This window comes from Loa loa (assembly GCF_000183805.2).
Source record: "Loa loa unplaced genomic scaffold supercont3.284, whole genome shotgun sequence".
Classification (NCBI taxonomy): Eukaryota; Metazoa; Nematoda; class Chromadorea; order Rhabditida; family Onchocercidae; genus Loa; species Loa loa.
The window spans coordinates 18,345-31,921 of record NW_018108464.1 but is presented as its reverse complement, the minus strand read 5'-3'; the positions used below and the strand labels follow the sequence as shown (position 1 = coordinate 31,921).

The 13,577-nt window shown below is 31.3% G+C and overlaps 3 protein-coding genes across 3 annotated transcripts in view; 2 read left to right on the top strand and 1 right to left on the bottom strand.

Annotated features, from left to right (window-relative positions):
- LOAG_07968 (hypothetical protein) overlaps positions 1-12,513 on the top strand; it is a 21,205-nt gene extending 8,692 nt beyond the window's left edge. The window contains exons 2-20 of the mRNA XM_020447582.1: positions 5,035-5,168; positions 5,409-5,527; positions 5,918-6,058; positions 6,214-6,428; positions 6,695-6,862; positions 7,029-7,173; positions 7,552-7,667; positions 7,988-8,092; positions 8,637-8,806; positions 8,934-9,044; positions 9,243-9,312; positions 9,390-9,461; positions 10,165-10,218; positions 10,581-10,672; positions 10,763-10,876; positions 11,028-11,163; positions 11,452-11,592; positions 11,806-11,894; positions 12,197-12,513. Coding sequence (XP_020302202.1) covers positions 5,047-5,168; positions 5,409-5,527; positions 5,918-6,058; positions 6,214-6,428; positions 6,695-6,862; positions 7,029-7,173; positions 7,552-7,667; positions 7,988-8,092; positions 8,637-8,806; positions 8,934-9,044; positions 9,243-9,312; positions 9,390-9,461; positions 10,165-10,218; positions 10,581-10,672; positions 10,763-10,876; positions 11,028-11,163; positions 11,452-11,592; positions 11,806-11,894; positions 12,197-12,365 — 2,349 coding nt within the window. The 5' untranslated portion in view covers positions 5,035-5,046 and the 3' untranslated portion in view covers positions 12,366-12,513. The remainder of the gene's footprint in view (positions 1-5,034; positions 5,169-5,408; positions 5,528-5,917; positions 6,059-6,213; positions 6,429-6,694; positions 6,863-7,028; positions 7,174-7,551; positions 7,668-7,987; positions 8,093-8,636; positions 8,807-8,933; positions 9,045-9,242; positions 9,313-9,389; positions 9,462-10,164; positions 10,219-10,580; positions 10,673-10,762; positions 10,877-11,027; positions 11,164-11,451; positions 11,593-11,805; positions 11,895-12,196) is intronic.
- Positions 421-1,537, bottom strand: LOAG_07970 (hypothetical protein; the record flags this gene model as incomplete). Its single annotated transcript, XM_003143502.1, has 2 exons — positions 421-613; positions 1,299-1,537. 2 exons carry the CDS (start codon positions 1,535-1,537, stop codon positions 421-423), a joined length of 432 nt encoding a protein of 143 aa, XP_003143550.1.
- LOAG_07969 (hypothetical protein) lies at positions 3,678-3,839 on the top strand (the record flags this gene model as incomplete). The annotated part of the gene is made up of 1 exon (XM_003143501.1): positions 3,678-3,839. A coding segment is annotated over one exon (162 nt), but the record flags the coding sequence as incomplete, so codon positions are not given.
- Positions 12,514-13,577: the final 1,064 nt, after the last annotated feature.

The window sequence follows — 13,577 nt, the reverse complement described above, 5'->3', positions numbered from 1 at the left end:
GCATTTGATATCTATTATCAAAATATCTGTTATCAGATTCTATTTGTTATCAAGTTTTTTTTTTGCATTTAATATCTATTATTAAGTTTATTGCATATCTTACCTATGATATTTATTATTGTATTCATACACTTAGGTAAATTATAAATGGATGAATGTAGAAATTTTTGCTATCCACTTTTTGGCATATTAAATTAATGATATATATTTTTACGGAAACATGTATAGCAGGTACATTTTAATCTACAGGTAAGGAAAAAAGGTAGGATTCGTCATCAGGGCTAGGCTTCACAAACAAAGATTTGGCGGATAGAGCCTTACTTGTGCTTAGTTTCCAACTTACACCGTCGATTTTTCTTAGGTATGGTAGAGTGTGTTGGGAAAAGTTCGTTTGTATATGTTGAATAGCTAGGGAAAGGTTTATTCAGTAGTAGAAGTATAGCAACTATATTTGATAGTGAAATGAAAAGGTGGAATAGGATGATCTGGTCCTTTTAAAAACACAGTCAATCCTCGAGTTGAGCGAGATAGAGGAGGCACTGATTTGATCTTCGACCAAGAAGATTTCTTTAAAAATGCCAAGAATGCGTTTGTTGGCGCTTTTATATTGCCCCTAAATGGGGTTAGGCTTACGATAAGGGAATAGCTCCATTTAAGGTCTTTACAAAGCTGACAATAATTTCACAGCTGCAAGAGAGAAATTTGCATAAAAGATTACATTTCTTGATACGAAAAAGGAAATTGCATTGCCAATCATCGTATCAGATGTACAGCTTTCTCATAGTTTGTATGTAAATTAGTTAACGGATATATGCAATTTCATTATTAAAAGAGAAGACATTTTTACATGATTGAGTTTAAATAATACAGATTCATCACTTTAGATAGAGAAAAAAGATAATATATATTTGTTTGTATAATGTGATGACACAATCTTTTATCATAGAAATGTTTTTTTTACAACAAATTCTTTAGCTGTTTGGATGTATTACAATTTCCTTCGATTTTTTTCCGATAGTATGCGCGAAACTGTTCCAACCGTTAATTCTAAGGTTCATTGATATTAGGGACTAGCGAATTTAGGACGTTAACAGTGAAGCCTTCAGAATATTGGTTTTGTTAGAGTAATCATCTCATAGATGAAGGATAGCCTTACAGGATGAAACGAGCTCCATCTGCCGGGATTATAGTTAAAAAATTGTTCTTCTAGGATAGGAGGCTAGCGGTCCCATTGCCTATGGATGGATGCTGTTTGTCTGATACTTCAATTGAAATCTATGTAGTATGGATGACTCTACCGGGGGTATAAGTTTCCATCCACCAGTATAGCTCGCAATCTCATTAAGGTATGCAAGTATTTCACCGGCGATTTTATCAGCGATAAGGAGGTATAAGTGGAGAGAGGACGAGATAGCTCATCATCATCGTGATTAGATTTCGCAAACGAAGATATAGGAAGGGCTTTATCATTCCATCGTTGTTGCAAGTAACCAAAAAAAAAAGCAAGCATTAGAGGAGATTGACGATTAAAGTTCATTTTGTAAGAAGTTTTGATCAAGGTTTATTAATGATAGTAGATTGTCAACGAATATATAAAATACAGTCACGATTAGGTTTTTTGTTGATGTAAAAAGGAAATTTAGCATGTTGAATGGATTGAGTTGAATTGGAGCTTAAGATAGGATTGATATGTAGAATCAAAGAAGCCTTAGATTTTTTTTTAAAACTTGTCACATATTGCATGAAGCTTTATCGAACGGCTAAACAAAAATTCCTTATGTAATGGATGTAGTTTACAAAATCAATGCTAAAAAAAATTAATTCCCAAACAAAGGAATGTGATAAGCTTAATGAAGCTATTAATAAGCTTAATGAGCTTGTTCTAATATTATAAATTTTCTTGTATTACTACAAATAGCTTGCTTATCAAAACATTGAATATAAGCATGATTATATTAGATTAGAGACTTTTATATGATATATACTCATTAATATACATTTAAGTTGAATTGTTAAGCCAACTATTTCTTTAAAAAAAAAACAAAAATTACAAATAGCTTGATTATCAAAATGGCAATCCGTCCTTTACAACAATGTTCTGTGAATTGAGTAAAATGATTCATTATTTAAAACGTTCGGAATTTTTATTTTACTTTTTGTGTAATGAATCATTCATCGATGAAATATTTCTAAATAAGAAGGCATTCTTTATTCTATGAATTTATAATACATATATTTCGTTTATTTCAATATATCATAAATTTTTTTAGATTGTAAATAAGTTTGACTATCAAAATATCTTTACAACAGTATCATGAAAATTGAATAAATGATTGATTCATTTACTTGATGCATTGGAATTTTAATTTTTTATTAAGTTTTTTTTTTTTCTTCTCAGATTTTTCAATAATTGTAGTCGAAAATCAATAGTACAATTTATTGAGACACAATGAAATGATAATTTTACGAATAATTTGAGAGACAAAGCTCAATAAATATATAGGAAAGGGAGATTCTTATTCATTGATCCTTGCTTCTATATAAGCAATAAGATTGGTATCGTTAATAAAAATCAGCTCATGGACAAAAAAAATAATATTGAGTCTTAATATAATCTTTTAGCATACCGTAGATTGATTGACCTACTGATATGATTTTAGCACACCGTAGATTGATTAACCAACAATTGATACGATTTTAGCATACCGTAGATTGATTGACCTTCAAGTGATACGATATTAGCGTGCCGTAGACCGGTCAACCTTCTATTGGTAGGATTTTAGCACACCGTAGATTGATCAATTGATACGATTTTAGCATACCGTAGATTGATTAACCTTCAATTGATACGATTTTAGCACACCGTAGATTGATTAACCTTCAATTGAAATGATTTTAGCATACCGTAGATTGGTTAACCTTCTAATGATACGATTTTAGCATACCGTATGTTTCAGCATACCGTAGTTGATTAACCTTCTATTGATACGATATCGGATATAAATGATGTTTTTTCTTTGTTGAGATCTATTATAGTACGATAGAATAATTTATGCAAGAAGATTGTGATAAGAATTGGTATAAGAAGTTACTGATTATTGGGAAAAATTTAGAGAGTAGAGTAGTCGTAGTGCATTGCAATATTTTGATCTAATCATGGATATTCTTGTGAAAAACATTCTTTCTAATCGTTCTAATTATTGTTACAGAACCTTTTCTGTTTGGTAGTGTTAAAAACTTTGGTGAGATTTATGAATGAATGTTATATGGTTTATTTGATTTGTTCTTTGCATTTCATTTGTAACTTTATGAAAACATATACTGTATGTCTATTATATGTGAAATGTAATTGTATTAGAACATATACTGTATATCTACGGTATTCCTATTAATTGTAAAATCATATTGATTTTCAGATAGCTTTTAAATTTTCTCAGATAACAGATGATAATTTATTCAGAAGTATTCTTGCAAAGATTTTATCAATAGAGAGTAAAGGAATACTTTGAGTAATTCGGATTGTCTGATTTTTCTCCTACTTGATACAGTAATGATAACTGTATTACGGAGATTTATTGATAGTTCTTTCAAATCACAGTCAACATAACTTATAACTATATCAGAGTATATAAACTTCTACTTCCTTCGACAAGGAAGATATTCATGGAGAAATTAAGGTGAAACATCAATCGAAAGATTTGTCCAAACAAGGATCACGAGAAGCTAACCTGGAAATGGAGTTTACTGCCAAAAGAGGAAGGGGGAGTAGTTCGACCAGAAACTGGTATTTATGTTTACCGTTGAAGGGAGATGTCCCGGAAAAAGGAGAGGACATTTGAAGATTGGAGGAATTCAGTTGGAATTGAATTTCGAGGTTGATTCAATAGCAGCAAAAGCGACAATTCAGTAATGGGATAGAAGCAGGACCATTGCTAATGAATGTTCAAACGATTGTTGCTATCCTTTAATATTTACTATTACTCATCATCTCTATCATTATTGTATAAACGTGATATTGTACAATATCATATAACATTTATAAAGGTCAAAGTCACAGTAATAAGAAAAATAAATAAAGAGATCTTTCGCGACAATTTTTGGTAACATGAGTCGAAGATGTCATCGATGATGATACTAGTAAGCATTGCCCCAGGAAAGGGAGGATTAACGAAATGCAAGAAAATGGACTGAGGAATAATCGATCACCATATATTAGATGGAGAAAACTTTTGGGAAAAGATATTCTAATTTACTGTTGTTGCTATGAATCCACTTCATCGACAGTAATCTTTAATGGTCTTACACGATATTTTACAATATCACGCTTATACAGTAATATTAATGGATACTAACAGGTCTCCTCTGAAAATTTTTCACTACATTGTCATACTTTCCTTTTATAGCTGTCGTTCTCCTTTCACTTTATCACTGGCCATTGCTACTCCTGCTTCTACTACACTACAGTCTATATCCATTATTGAATATTTGCTTCTGATAAATTATCACTTCTAATGCCATCGAAGTGCTCTGCGAAATTGAATTCAACAAAACTTCCCCGACTCTTGAATTCATCTTCTTTTAAATCCTTTGGGATTTGAAAGATCTTTAGTGTATTCTTCTTGTTGCTATAAATTCACTTCACCAACAGTAACCTTTATTGGTTTTTATACAATACTGTATAATATTGCGCTTATACAATAATAGGGACGAAATGAACAACACACAGTAATATTATTCTATGTACAGGATTTGTTATTCAATGGATAAAAGAGGAGGATGATTTTTATTTTGATTATAGCAATTACTTGGATAAGGAGTAAAACATATACAGAATATTAGATTTACTAAATTTCGATTTTTTTCTTTGTTTTTTGATACATCATACACCATTTATCTATATTATTTCGTATATATTTTTCGTCTTTATTATGTCATTTAACAATTGAAATTATTAATATAACTTTATTGATATAACTTCTTTTTTTTTTTGATGAAAATTTCAAGTTTACATTTGACTATTATTGGAAAATTCAGATTACCAACAGTATGTATGGGACGAATGAAGTGAGCAGTACTCCAACATTCAATGATGATGATTGGGAAGCAATTTTTGGCAAGGAAGATGAACTCGACAATGTGAAGGAGCTAAATCAGAGTGATTTCCAACGGTAAGCAACTTTTTTTTCCTGATAAATTCGCTTTTTTTTTATAACTTCCAATATAGAATCTTTTGCAAAAAAAAAAGAGCTGAAACTTATACATACGTTTCGACTTTTTTTTTGTTTTGGAGAAAATAAAATGCAGCTATTATAAAGGTTATAAAAGATTCTTTTGGAAGTTTCAATTCTTTGAATTAGATGGTTTTCTTTTTATGTTGTGATTATGTTGCATTAACAACATTGTTTCAGAACTGTCTGTTCCTCGACGAATTCCGTCGTAGCTGTTGATAATTCCGAAACAACTTTTGTTCACAAAACGCAAGATATCGTGCATCCTGAGAAACAAGCGCAGAGTACTTTATCAAGTAGTCAGTTTTTGTTCGTATTAAATTATAACTGAAGATTGGAAAGATCTGTTCCATCTTCACGCATAGCTAATTTCTGAAATCGTATGAAACGGCGGTTCCAATTACTCTCATTTTATAGGTTTTTAGTTTGAACAAGTGGAAAAAAAAAGTGGCCTTGAAGAATGGATCATTATGATTTTGATTTTCTCGTTATCGCATTGTTATTTATCTCTTTACTTCCAATTATTTTAATAAGTACTTCTGTCGTAACCCTCTCTTGTAATTATCATAGATGTAGTTATTGTAGCTAAACCATTCCGTGTAATTCATTTGCTAATTAAATTGTGATTGCTTACCATATCGTTCGTTACAATTGGCACTGTAATGAATTGATAATTGATTATGTTGCAGTGGTTGTGATGGATTTATGTATGAAACGTGAGCAAAAACTTCGCGCAGAAGGTAACATCATAGAAGCGAATGCGTTAAGTACCGTTGGTTTCTCTGTTATGAACCTGATGGCAAAAGTAATGGAGTTGCTACAGTCAAATGGTTTCTTTTCATTTTTGGTTGTAGCTTATGGATTACATGTGTCTACAGTATTACACAATTACATTGAAAATTACATTATAACTGGAAATGATAGAGTTCTCGGTTAGCAAACTAGTTAAAATTATGACATTGAATTTGAAATTCTCACTGTTTAGAGTGCATACATGTTGGAAGTTTAATGCTAGAAGCAGTAAAAGCATCAATGAATAAAGGATCGAATGAGTGGGAGAGTTTGATATTATGTACCACAAGTATTCATGCATTAATCGATGAAGTACGGATGAAAAACGAAGATTTAGATGATAACAAACAACTGAAAGTAAAAGATGAAACGGAAAAGAATTTGGATAAAAAGGAACTTGCAACGAAGGTTTGTTTATCAAATTCATGCTATTTCCGCTAGTGTAATAAAGATTTTTACCAGTGATATGATTTCATAACTTTTTTTCATCCAAAGACTTTTATTTATGTGGTTTTTTGCAAATAAAGTCGTGTTTTTATAAAAGTTTGTGCTATTTATGTCAGTGATAGCATGATGTTATTTGTTCCTGTGCTGTTAATAATGCTGCTAATTATATTAATATTGATGCCTTATATTGTTGAGTTTTCTTGAAAATATACCATTTTGTCGTTCAGTTGGCGAATGAAAGGAAAAAACGAAAGTTGGAAGCTGCGCTTGCACGAAAACAAGAGGAAGCTAACGAAATGCGTAAACGTCGCCGTGCGATGCAACGAACTGAGTCACATTCAGTCTTCTCTCCTCCAATAACCTATAAAGCAAAAAATTATATGGAAACTTCTGATGTAGTTGCTAAAAGATTTTATTGTTAGATTTATTTGAAAATAATCGTGCTGTCTCTGTATATTCTATCTCGCTTTATGTAAATTTGAACAGATGCAAGTATAAATTGTTTATTTTTTACGTGTTCCTTTCATTATCAGTACTGTTTTCTTCATTGACTGTTTCCAGGACGATAAAAACACCAACAAAAACACCATATTAATAATGGCTGCGAATAAATACAAGATTCGTAAGGAAGAACGACAAAGACAAACTGAAAGAAAATCTCAGATCAGTCAGGAGCGCAAATGTTTACCCCAGTCAAATGTTTCAGGTACGATTCTTCAAGGCATTAGTAGTTTTCAGATATTTTAGCAAAAGTTCATTATAACAATTGTTAATCCTTTTTAATCCATTACAGGTAACAATATCTCAGACAATAAACTGGTGAAACTTTACACGGTCGTAGTAGAATGTCATTAGTTTGTTGTTCTTGCTTTCGTTTTTTTGTAGTGAATTCGAAACGGATTGGCAGCTGTTATATCGAACCTCTAAAAAATTGATGTTTTGCTTAATTCCAATGTGACGGGGAAGTTTACCAGTTTCAAAATTTGGGAATTAAGTTTGAAAGTGTCCTGGAACAGAGTAGTCCAGATATTGGTAGCATCATACTAATTTTAACCTAAAAATTAGATTTAGATTAATATTACAGTCATATCTAACTTGCTTGATGATAAGAACTTCACTGGTCCTATAAGTGCGGAAGCTTTAATGGAAGAATGCGAAGAATCTGATTCAAGCAATTCGATTACTTTGCCATCATTTCCGGTTTGTTACGGATGTTTATTTTTTTATCTAAACAAATAAGGCTTTTGCTTTTTTTGCCTTTGTAGTCAATTTTAGTCTATAGATGACGAGATAGAACAAGTCACTACAGTAGTTCAAGTGACTGGTAACTATTGTTTAGGCTTTATTTCACTTTTTGGGACTTCATAGGTTCCAGGGTGCTGGAAATTTCTTTTATTTTCATGTTGACGGGTGAACACTCTGTCGAGAATTTTTGGTTCAACCAAATGAACGAGTGAAAGCCATGTCAATGAAGTCAAGAATTTTGAATCATACATTATCAAATACGAACATCGTTGAAGGTGCAAGAAGCTGCTAATTATAACTGTTTGCAACAATCACATTCGTTACTGTCTTCAAGGGGAGAGCCTACGACGTGTCATACGTCAGATCACATTCGAAATGCTGTTAGTGATTCTTTGAATGTTTATGTTTAATCATTAATTAGTTGTAAAATTCTTCGCTAACTCTTTATCTTCGACCACTTTTAATGAAAACATATTTTTGGATTTTTCAAGGGACTGAATTTCCCCTCAGTATCGTTAATTTTGCTTCATAAATTTTCCTCTTCAAGATGTTGAAGTTGCATTTTTCATAAGTTATCTGATGACAATCTTGTGGCTTTCTCTTGAACTGGGTAACTTTCGATAATTAGTATTCACTATTTGACAAACAAGCGAAGTTCTTTTTTGCACAAAGCTTTAACTATATCTTATTTCGCACACCTCTCGGTTATAGTTTTGATAAGGTTGTTGACTTACTGTAAAGTTTCATTTCATGGACATAGACTAAAAATTCAGCTTTTTTGCAGCGTCATGGTTTTTTTTTTTTAAGAAAAATTTATTTCGAAGGTATAAATTTCATGTCATGAACTAGAGTCTTACAAATCTTGCAAATTCAAGGGATATATACATATTGTTCTTATCTAGAAGAAACTTTTTTTTTTTCTAGCTTCCTGTAACTGGAGAAGGTAACAATCCAAAACTTACCAATAACATTCCAAATCAATCAGCGACATCTCCATATTCATCGATTGCTGTTAAAAACTCGAATTCGTCCGAAAAATTTCAGCCAAGCATGAGTATGAATTCGACAATTACCACAAATCCAATTAGAGCAAAGTAAGTAACTGTAACCTCATGTACTCCATAGATGCGTATCCGAATGTTTGATATGAAATTATGTTCTGTTTTGCTGTTATTTTTCCCAAAAATTCTTATGGTGTAATGCATGGAATGTATAATTCAGGCGTGTAACTCAGTCAGCTCAAAAATATAATAATCTGAATTTTGTAAAGATTCGAAAAGTTGGTGCAAAGCTCAACAAAAATACCAGCGAGAAGTTACAGCCTGAGAAAAAGTTTGTTTATTCACGATTTGGCTCCTATTATCTCTATACTACATACGTAATTAAATTAAAAATCATTAAAAATTCACAGAGTCTTCTTAGGTGTCTCTCTTCATATAGTTTTCAACTTTCTCGATGTGTTTAAAGTTTATATTTTCCTGAATATGCGAAGCTCTCTACAGTACTTAGCTCACGAAGGACGTGTTTTAGGAATGTACTTTTTGTTGCTGAAGACGAATATTCTATAGTCGAAGTGTCGAATGACCCAAATTCAACAACGGTGGGTTTCTGTAGACTATAAATACTATTGCTGTATTTTTTGGCGATACTGTATTCCATTGCACAAATCCTTTTCAGGATGCTGTAGATATTATCGCATTTCGTGATTATCGTAAGAAATATCCACGAGGATCTGCAGTTATGCCAGAGGTGATGGCTGAAGTATTTTTTTCTTGGGGAAGCTTAATACTGACTGGAGTATTTTTGTTTCATGGGAAAGCTTATGCTAGATAGTTCGTCTAAATGCGTTTAAAATTGCATATAGATTCTTGGATGCTTGTAAAGACTAATTATTAGGAAATGTGATGAGGCAATATCTCTTCATTAACTACCCAGATTTCTTTAATGAATCTAGGTGTTTAACAATGAAATTTTAGCTAGTTATGCTCTGGATATCTGGATGAGGACATAATGAGCGTTATAAGTTGATGGATTATTTGTCCTTACTTTTTCGTTTTTCTTTTCCCCTTTGCTTTAATCTTATCCGTGTCTTTACTTATTACTTCGCCACTTTTTTTCCATTCGTCAGAATAGTATATCACTGAAGAATGAGGTAGAACCTGAGCTATATATAGCTCATCTTGCTCCACGCGATGAACTGCATTGAAACATCACTGATAGGTCAGTTTTGATGTTAGCTAAGTGCCGTGCAACACTGAAGCATATAAGCGAGATGCTTGAAGTGTAAAAGCGACGATATCTCATTGATTTGATGAATTTACTGAAAACGATATTTCTCAAACTATTAAAATCCTGAAATTGATTTTGAAAGGAAGCGCTTTCCAACTTAATTTTAGGATTTCAGTGGAATAAACTAGTAATTCTGCGACATGTATTTCTTATAATGTTTCAGGAAGAGAAGAGAAAGAAAATGGAGAAACTGCCTCCTCGTGAATACGATTTTTTCGTAAGTTTGTTAATTGAAATGATAAAGATATTTTTGAGAAAGATACAAATTTACTAGAATGAATGGGTCGTATTTGGGTTTCAAGTGTTCATAGAATAGTGATGTTTCGAGACCGCTTTTTTTGGGAGCGAGGGGGGAGAGAAGAAAGGATTGGTGCTCACTTTGATTGCTCTTTCCTTTGTCATCAGTACAAAAAGCAGTTACCAACATTTGAAAACTAATTGAAATTTGATATGATGTGCAATTCTTGAAATTACCTTGTCGCTTACTGCTTTTATTACGAGAATGTTGGTAAAAAGAATGTATTTTGAAAGATTCATGAGATTTTGTTTCTCGTTACTCATTTAATCGTTCTTTTATAGCTTAGTTCAGCTATCCCTCGACAAGTTGGCAGTATCAATGCACGTTCCTTCTGTGAAAGCTGCGAATTTACACGCGGAAATATACGTAACTGGTAGGTTTACGTGTTTTATTACGAGAAATACATTTTTCTTTTTCTCGTAATGTTTTAATGCCCATTCATTTTTTTTTTTTTTCTTTTCAGGCTCATTGTTGGTTCAAGGTTTGATCGTTTGAATGAGAATGTCTTCGATGTGAAAAAAAGTGGTTGTCCAAAAACCCATCTGTCTCGTGCCAATTACCCTCCGATTCATTTTAGGTTGTTTTTGGTCTTTGTATTTCTGTTTTATTAGAGTAATTCGGATTATTTTCAATGATCATCCTTTTTTCTGTTTTATTACAGTGATGTATTGCACTGTCACAAGTTGTTGGTTCGCTTAATGTCATTTAATTAAAGTAGTTGAGTTTAGAATATTATCTGATGCTCTCACACATCTCTCTACCGACGTTGCTGGCCTGAAAATTTTCTTGGCTGTTGGTGAAGATTGGATTGTGAAAAGCTCAATGATACTCGAAGAGTTTACATCATTTATAAGGAAATTTGCCGTAAGGATTGTTTCGGTTATCTTCTTTTTGTCTATTTCAAATACAAGATTTATCTAGCAAAATTTACTGAACTTGCAGAGATTCTGTTTTAATAATACTTTATTAAATCTTCAAATAAATGTAGTTCATTTCTTTTTGTTTCATTTAGTTCTGGATGGAATATGATATAACTTGAGGTGTATTCAGTGTTATAAAAATCTTCCAAATCTTGGAACGTTTAAGATATACAACGCTTAATCCGTTTTTTCTATTCAAAATTGTCAGAGCTTTAATTCTGATATTTTTCAGCATATTCTACACGAACTCTATGTTAGGCAGTACACGTTACAATGTACAAAAAAAACGGAATTCACGGATGATTTAGAAAAATTTAAAAGTGATTATGCCTATGTCGAAATGCCAACCATCATATTACTAACTATTCCTGCAGCAAGTTTTTCATTTATAATCTGTTTATATAGCTTCCAATTAGTGGTTATCTTATGCGAGAGGAAAAATAGAATAAGAAGTCATTGCTGTCATTGGTAGAAGTTCTCGCGTTTCATGCATGTATCTTTTAAAAAGGCAAAAATAAAAATAGTGAAAAAATAGTATTATGAGCTAAAAGGATGTTTGATGATGATACGTATGTACATGTTTTAGAGGAATGATTCTGACGCGGAGATGAAATGTAATTTTTACAATGGTGCAATTAAAGAATTGGTGCAAAATTGGGATGCAACTTGTAGGAGGTAACTTTTAAAATTTTCACTTTTTTCAGGATCAAGCAGAGTAGTTTTATGAGTTGTGCTTTACGTGATATGGGAATTAATAAATTACATATGGTAGTCTCTTAATTTGAGATACATGTTTGTTCAATTTTCTGATTTTCCATTTTTAAGATTTAGCTTGTTCTCTTTAATTACAATTCCTTTCCTCTTCTATCGGAAACAGGAGGGAGAAAAACTTGTTTGTTTTATTAGATTAGATATATTTTTCAAGCTAAACGTACTGTTTTGAAAAACATTAAAACGAAAAAACCTGTTCATTTTAGTCCCTACTATCATAATGCTACAAAGCAATGTATAGAATTGAAATTAATTGATTGGCGACAAATATGTGTTAGTGAGAATGCAAGAAGTAACGACAGCATGATTACTATTTTAATGAAGCATTTAATGGAAGAGTGGGGTATATGTATGACACCTACGAATCGTTCGTAATTTGTTACACTTTTTTTCAGAACCTTCACTTTTCATGATGAGAATCTATTTGTTAATGTACAAAAATCATTTTCGTGAGAATCTTTTCAAGCTATCCTTTTTCTCTTTCATAGCACCAAACGTTTAAATTGCAGATTTATGATCGGTGAAAAATTGTTAATTGTTTTAAATGTTTTATTTGATTATTCCATTTCATGCTTGAATATCATATAATTGCATTTGAAATATTACATGTCAATAGAGTATTTAATCAAATAATTTGTATTCATGTTTGATTATCTTGTGATGTGCATTGAGAAATCAAATCCATTTAGTGAAACACTTTTATAGTTCTGCGTCTTTTTTTTTTTTGAAATGAACAATTGATCCTACAACCGTTTCGATTGTCAAAACCGTTTCGTAATACATTAGTGATGGTTTATTAAATTTGATATATTTTATTAATTTATTGACGCTTAATTTTAAGATGCGGATAGATTTGAACAGAAAATGGTTATAGAATAATTTTAGAGCTTCCATAAGAAAAACGATTGGGAAAAAAAAAATGTCATGTTTTATTAGGAAAGCATTCAACTTCTTTTGTATCAAGATTTTTAACAATATCATTTTTATTTCCAGTTTTGTAATTTCTGCAGTTTTGATAGTTAATTTTATTTGTTTTTTCTTTTTTCAAATCATATTTCTAGCCAATATTTTGTATTAGATGCGAACAACAAAAATTGTTAAATGTTGTATATCATCAAACTTAATGTCTTCAAAATCAATTGGGTAATCTCTGCCATAGGTATGATTAGGATTCCTTTTTGTTTTCTCCTTTTTATATTATTTTAGAAGGTGCAAAAATTTTGAAGAAATTTGTGTGATTTGGAAATGTAATTCAGGATGAGTTTTATGAATTTTCAAATTTGGTGTCGAATTTTTAAATTGTTAAATTCTTTTAAATTGAACAATGATGGAAAAGAAGCGGATATACACTGAGAACGGGTAAAATAAATGCTAAAGAAAAGATTAGGCTTGATATTAAATATTAATTTCGGTGATTGATTTGAATGTTTGCTTTGTTTATTTGCTTTGCTATTCATTTTGCTATTTACTTTGCTTTGCATTCATTTAAATTATGCATTTATTATTTGTTGCATTTTTTTTTTTTTCTAATTGTAAACTAATTTAGAAGTTTGAAGTTTATCGCTGCATTATTAAATTGGATACAAT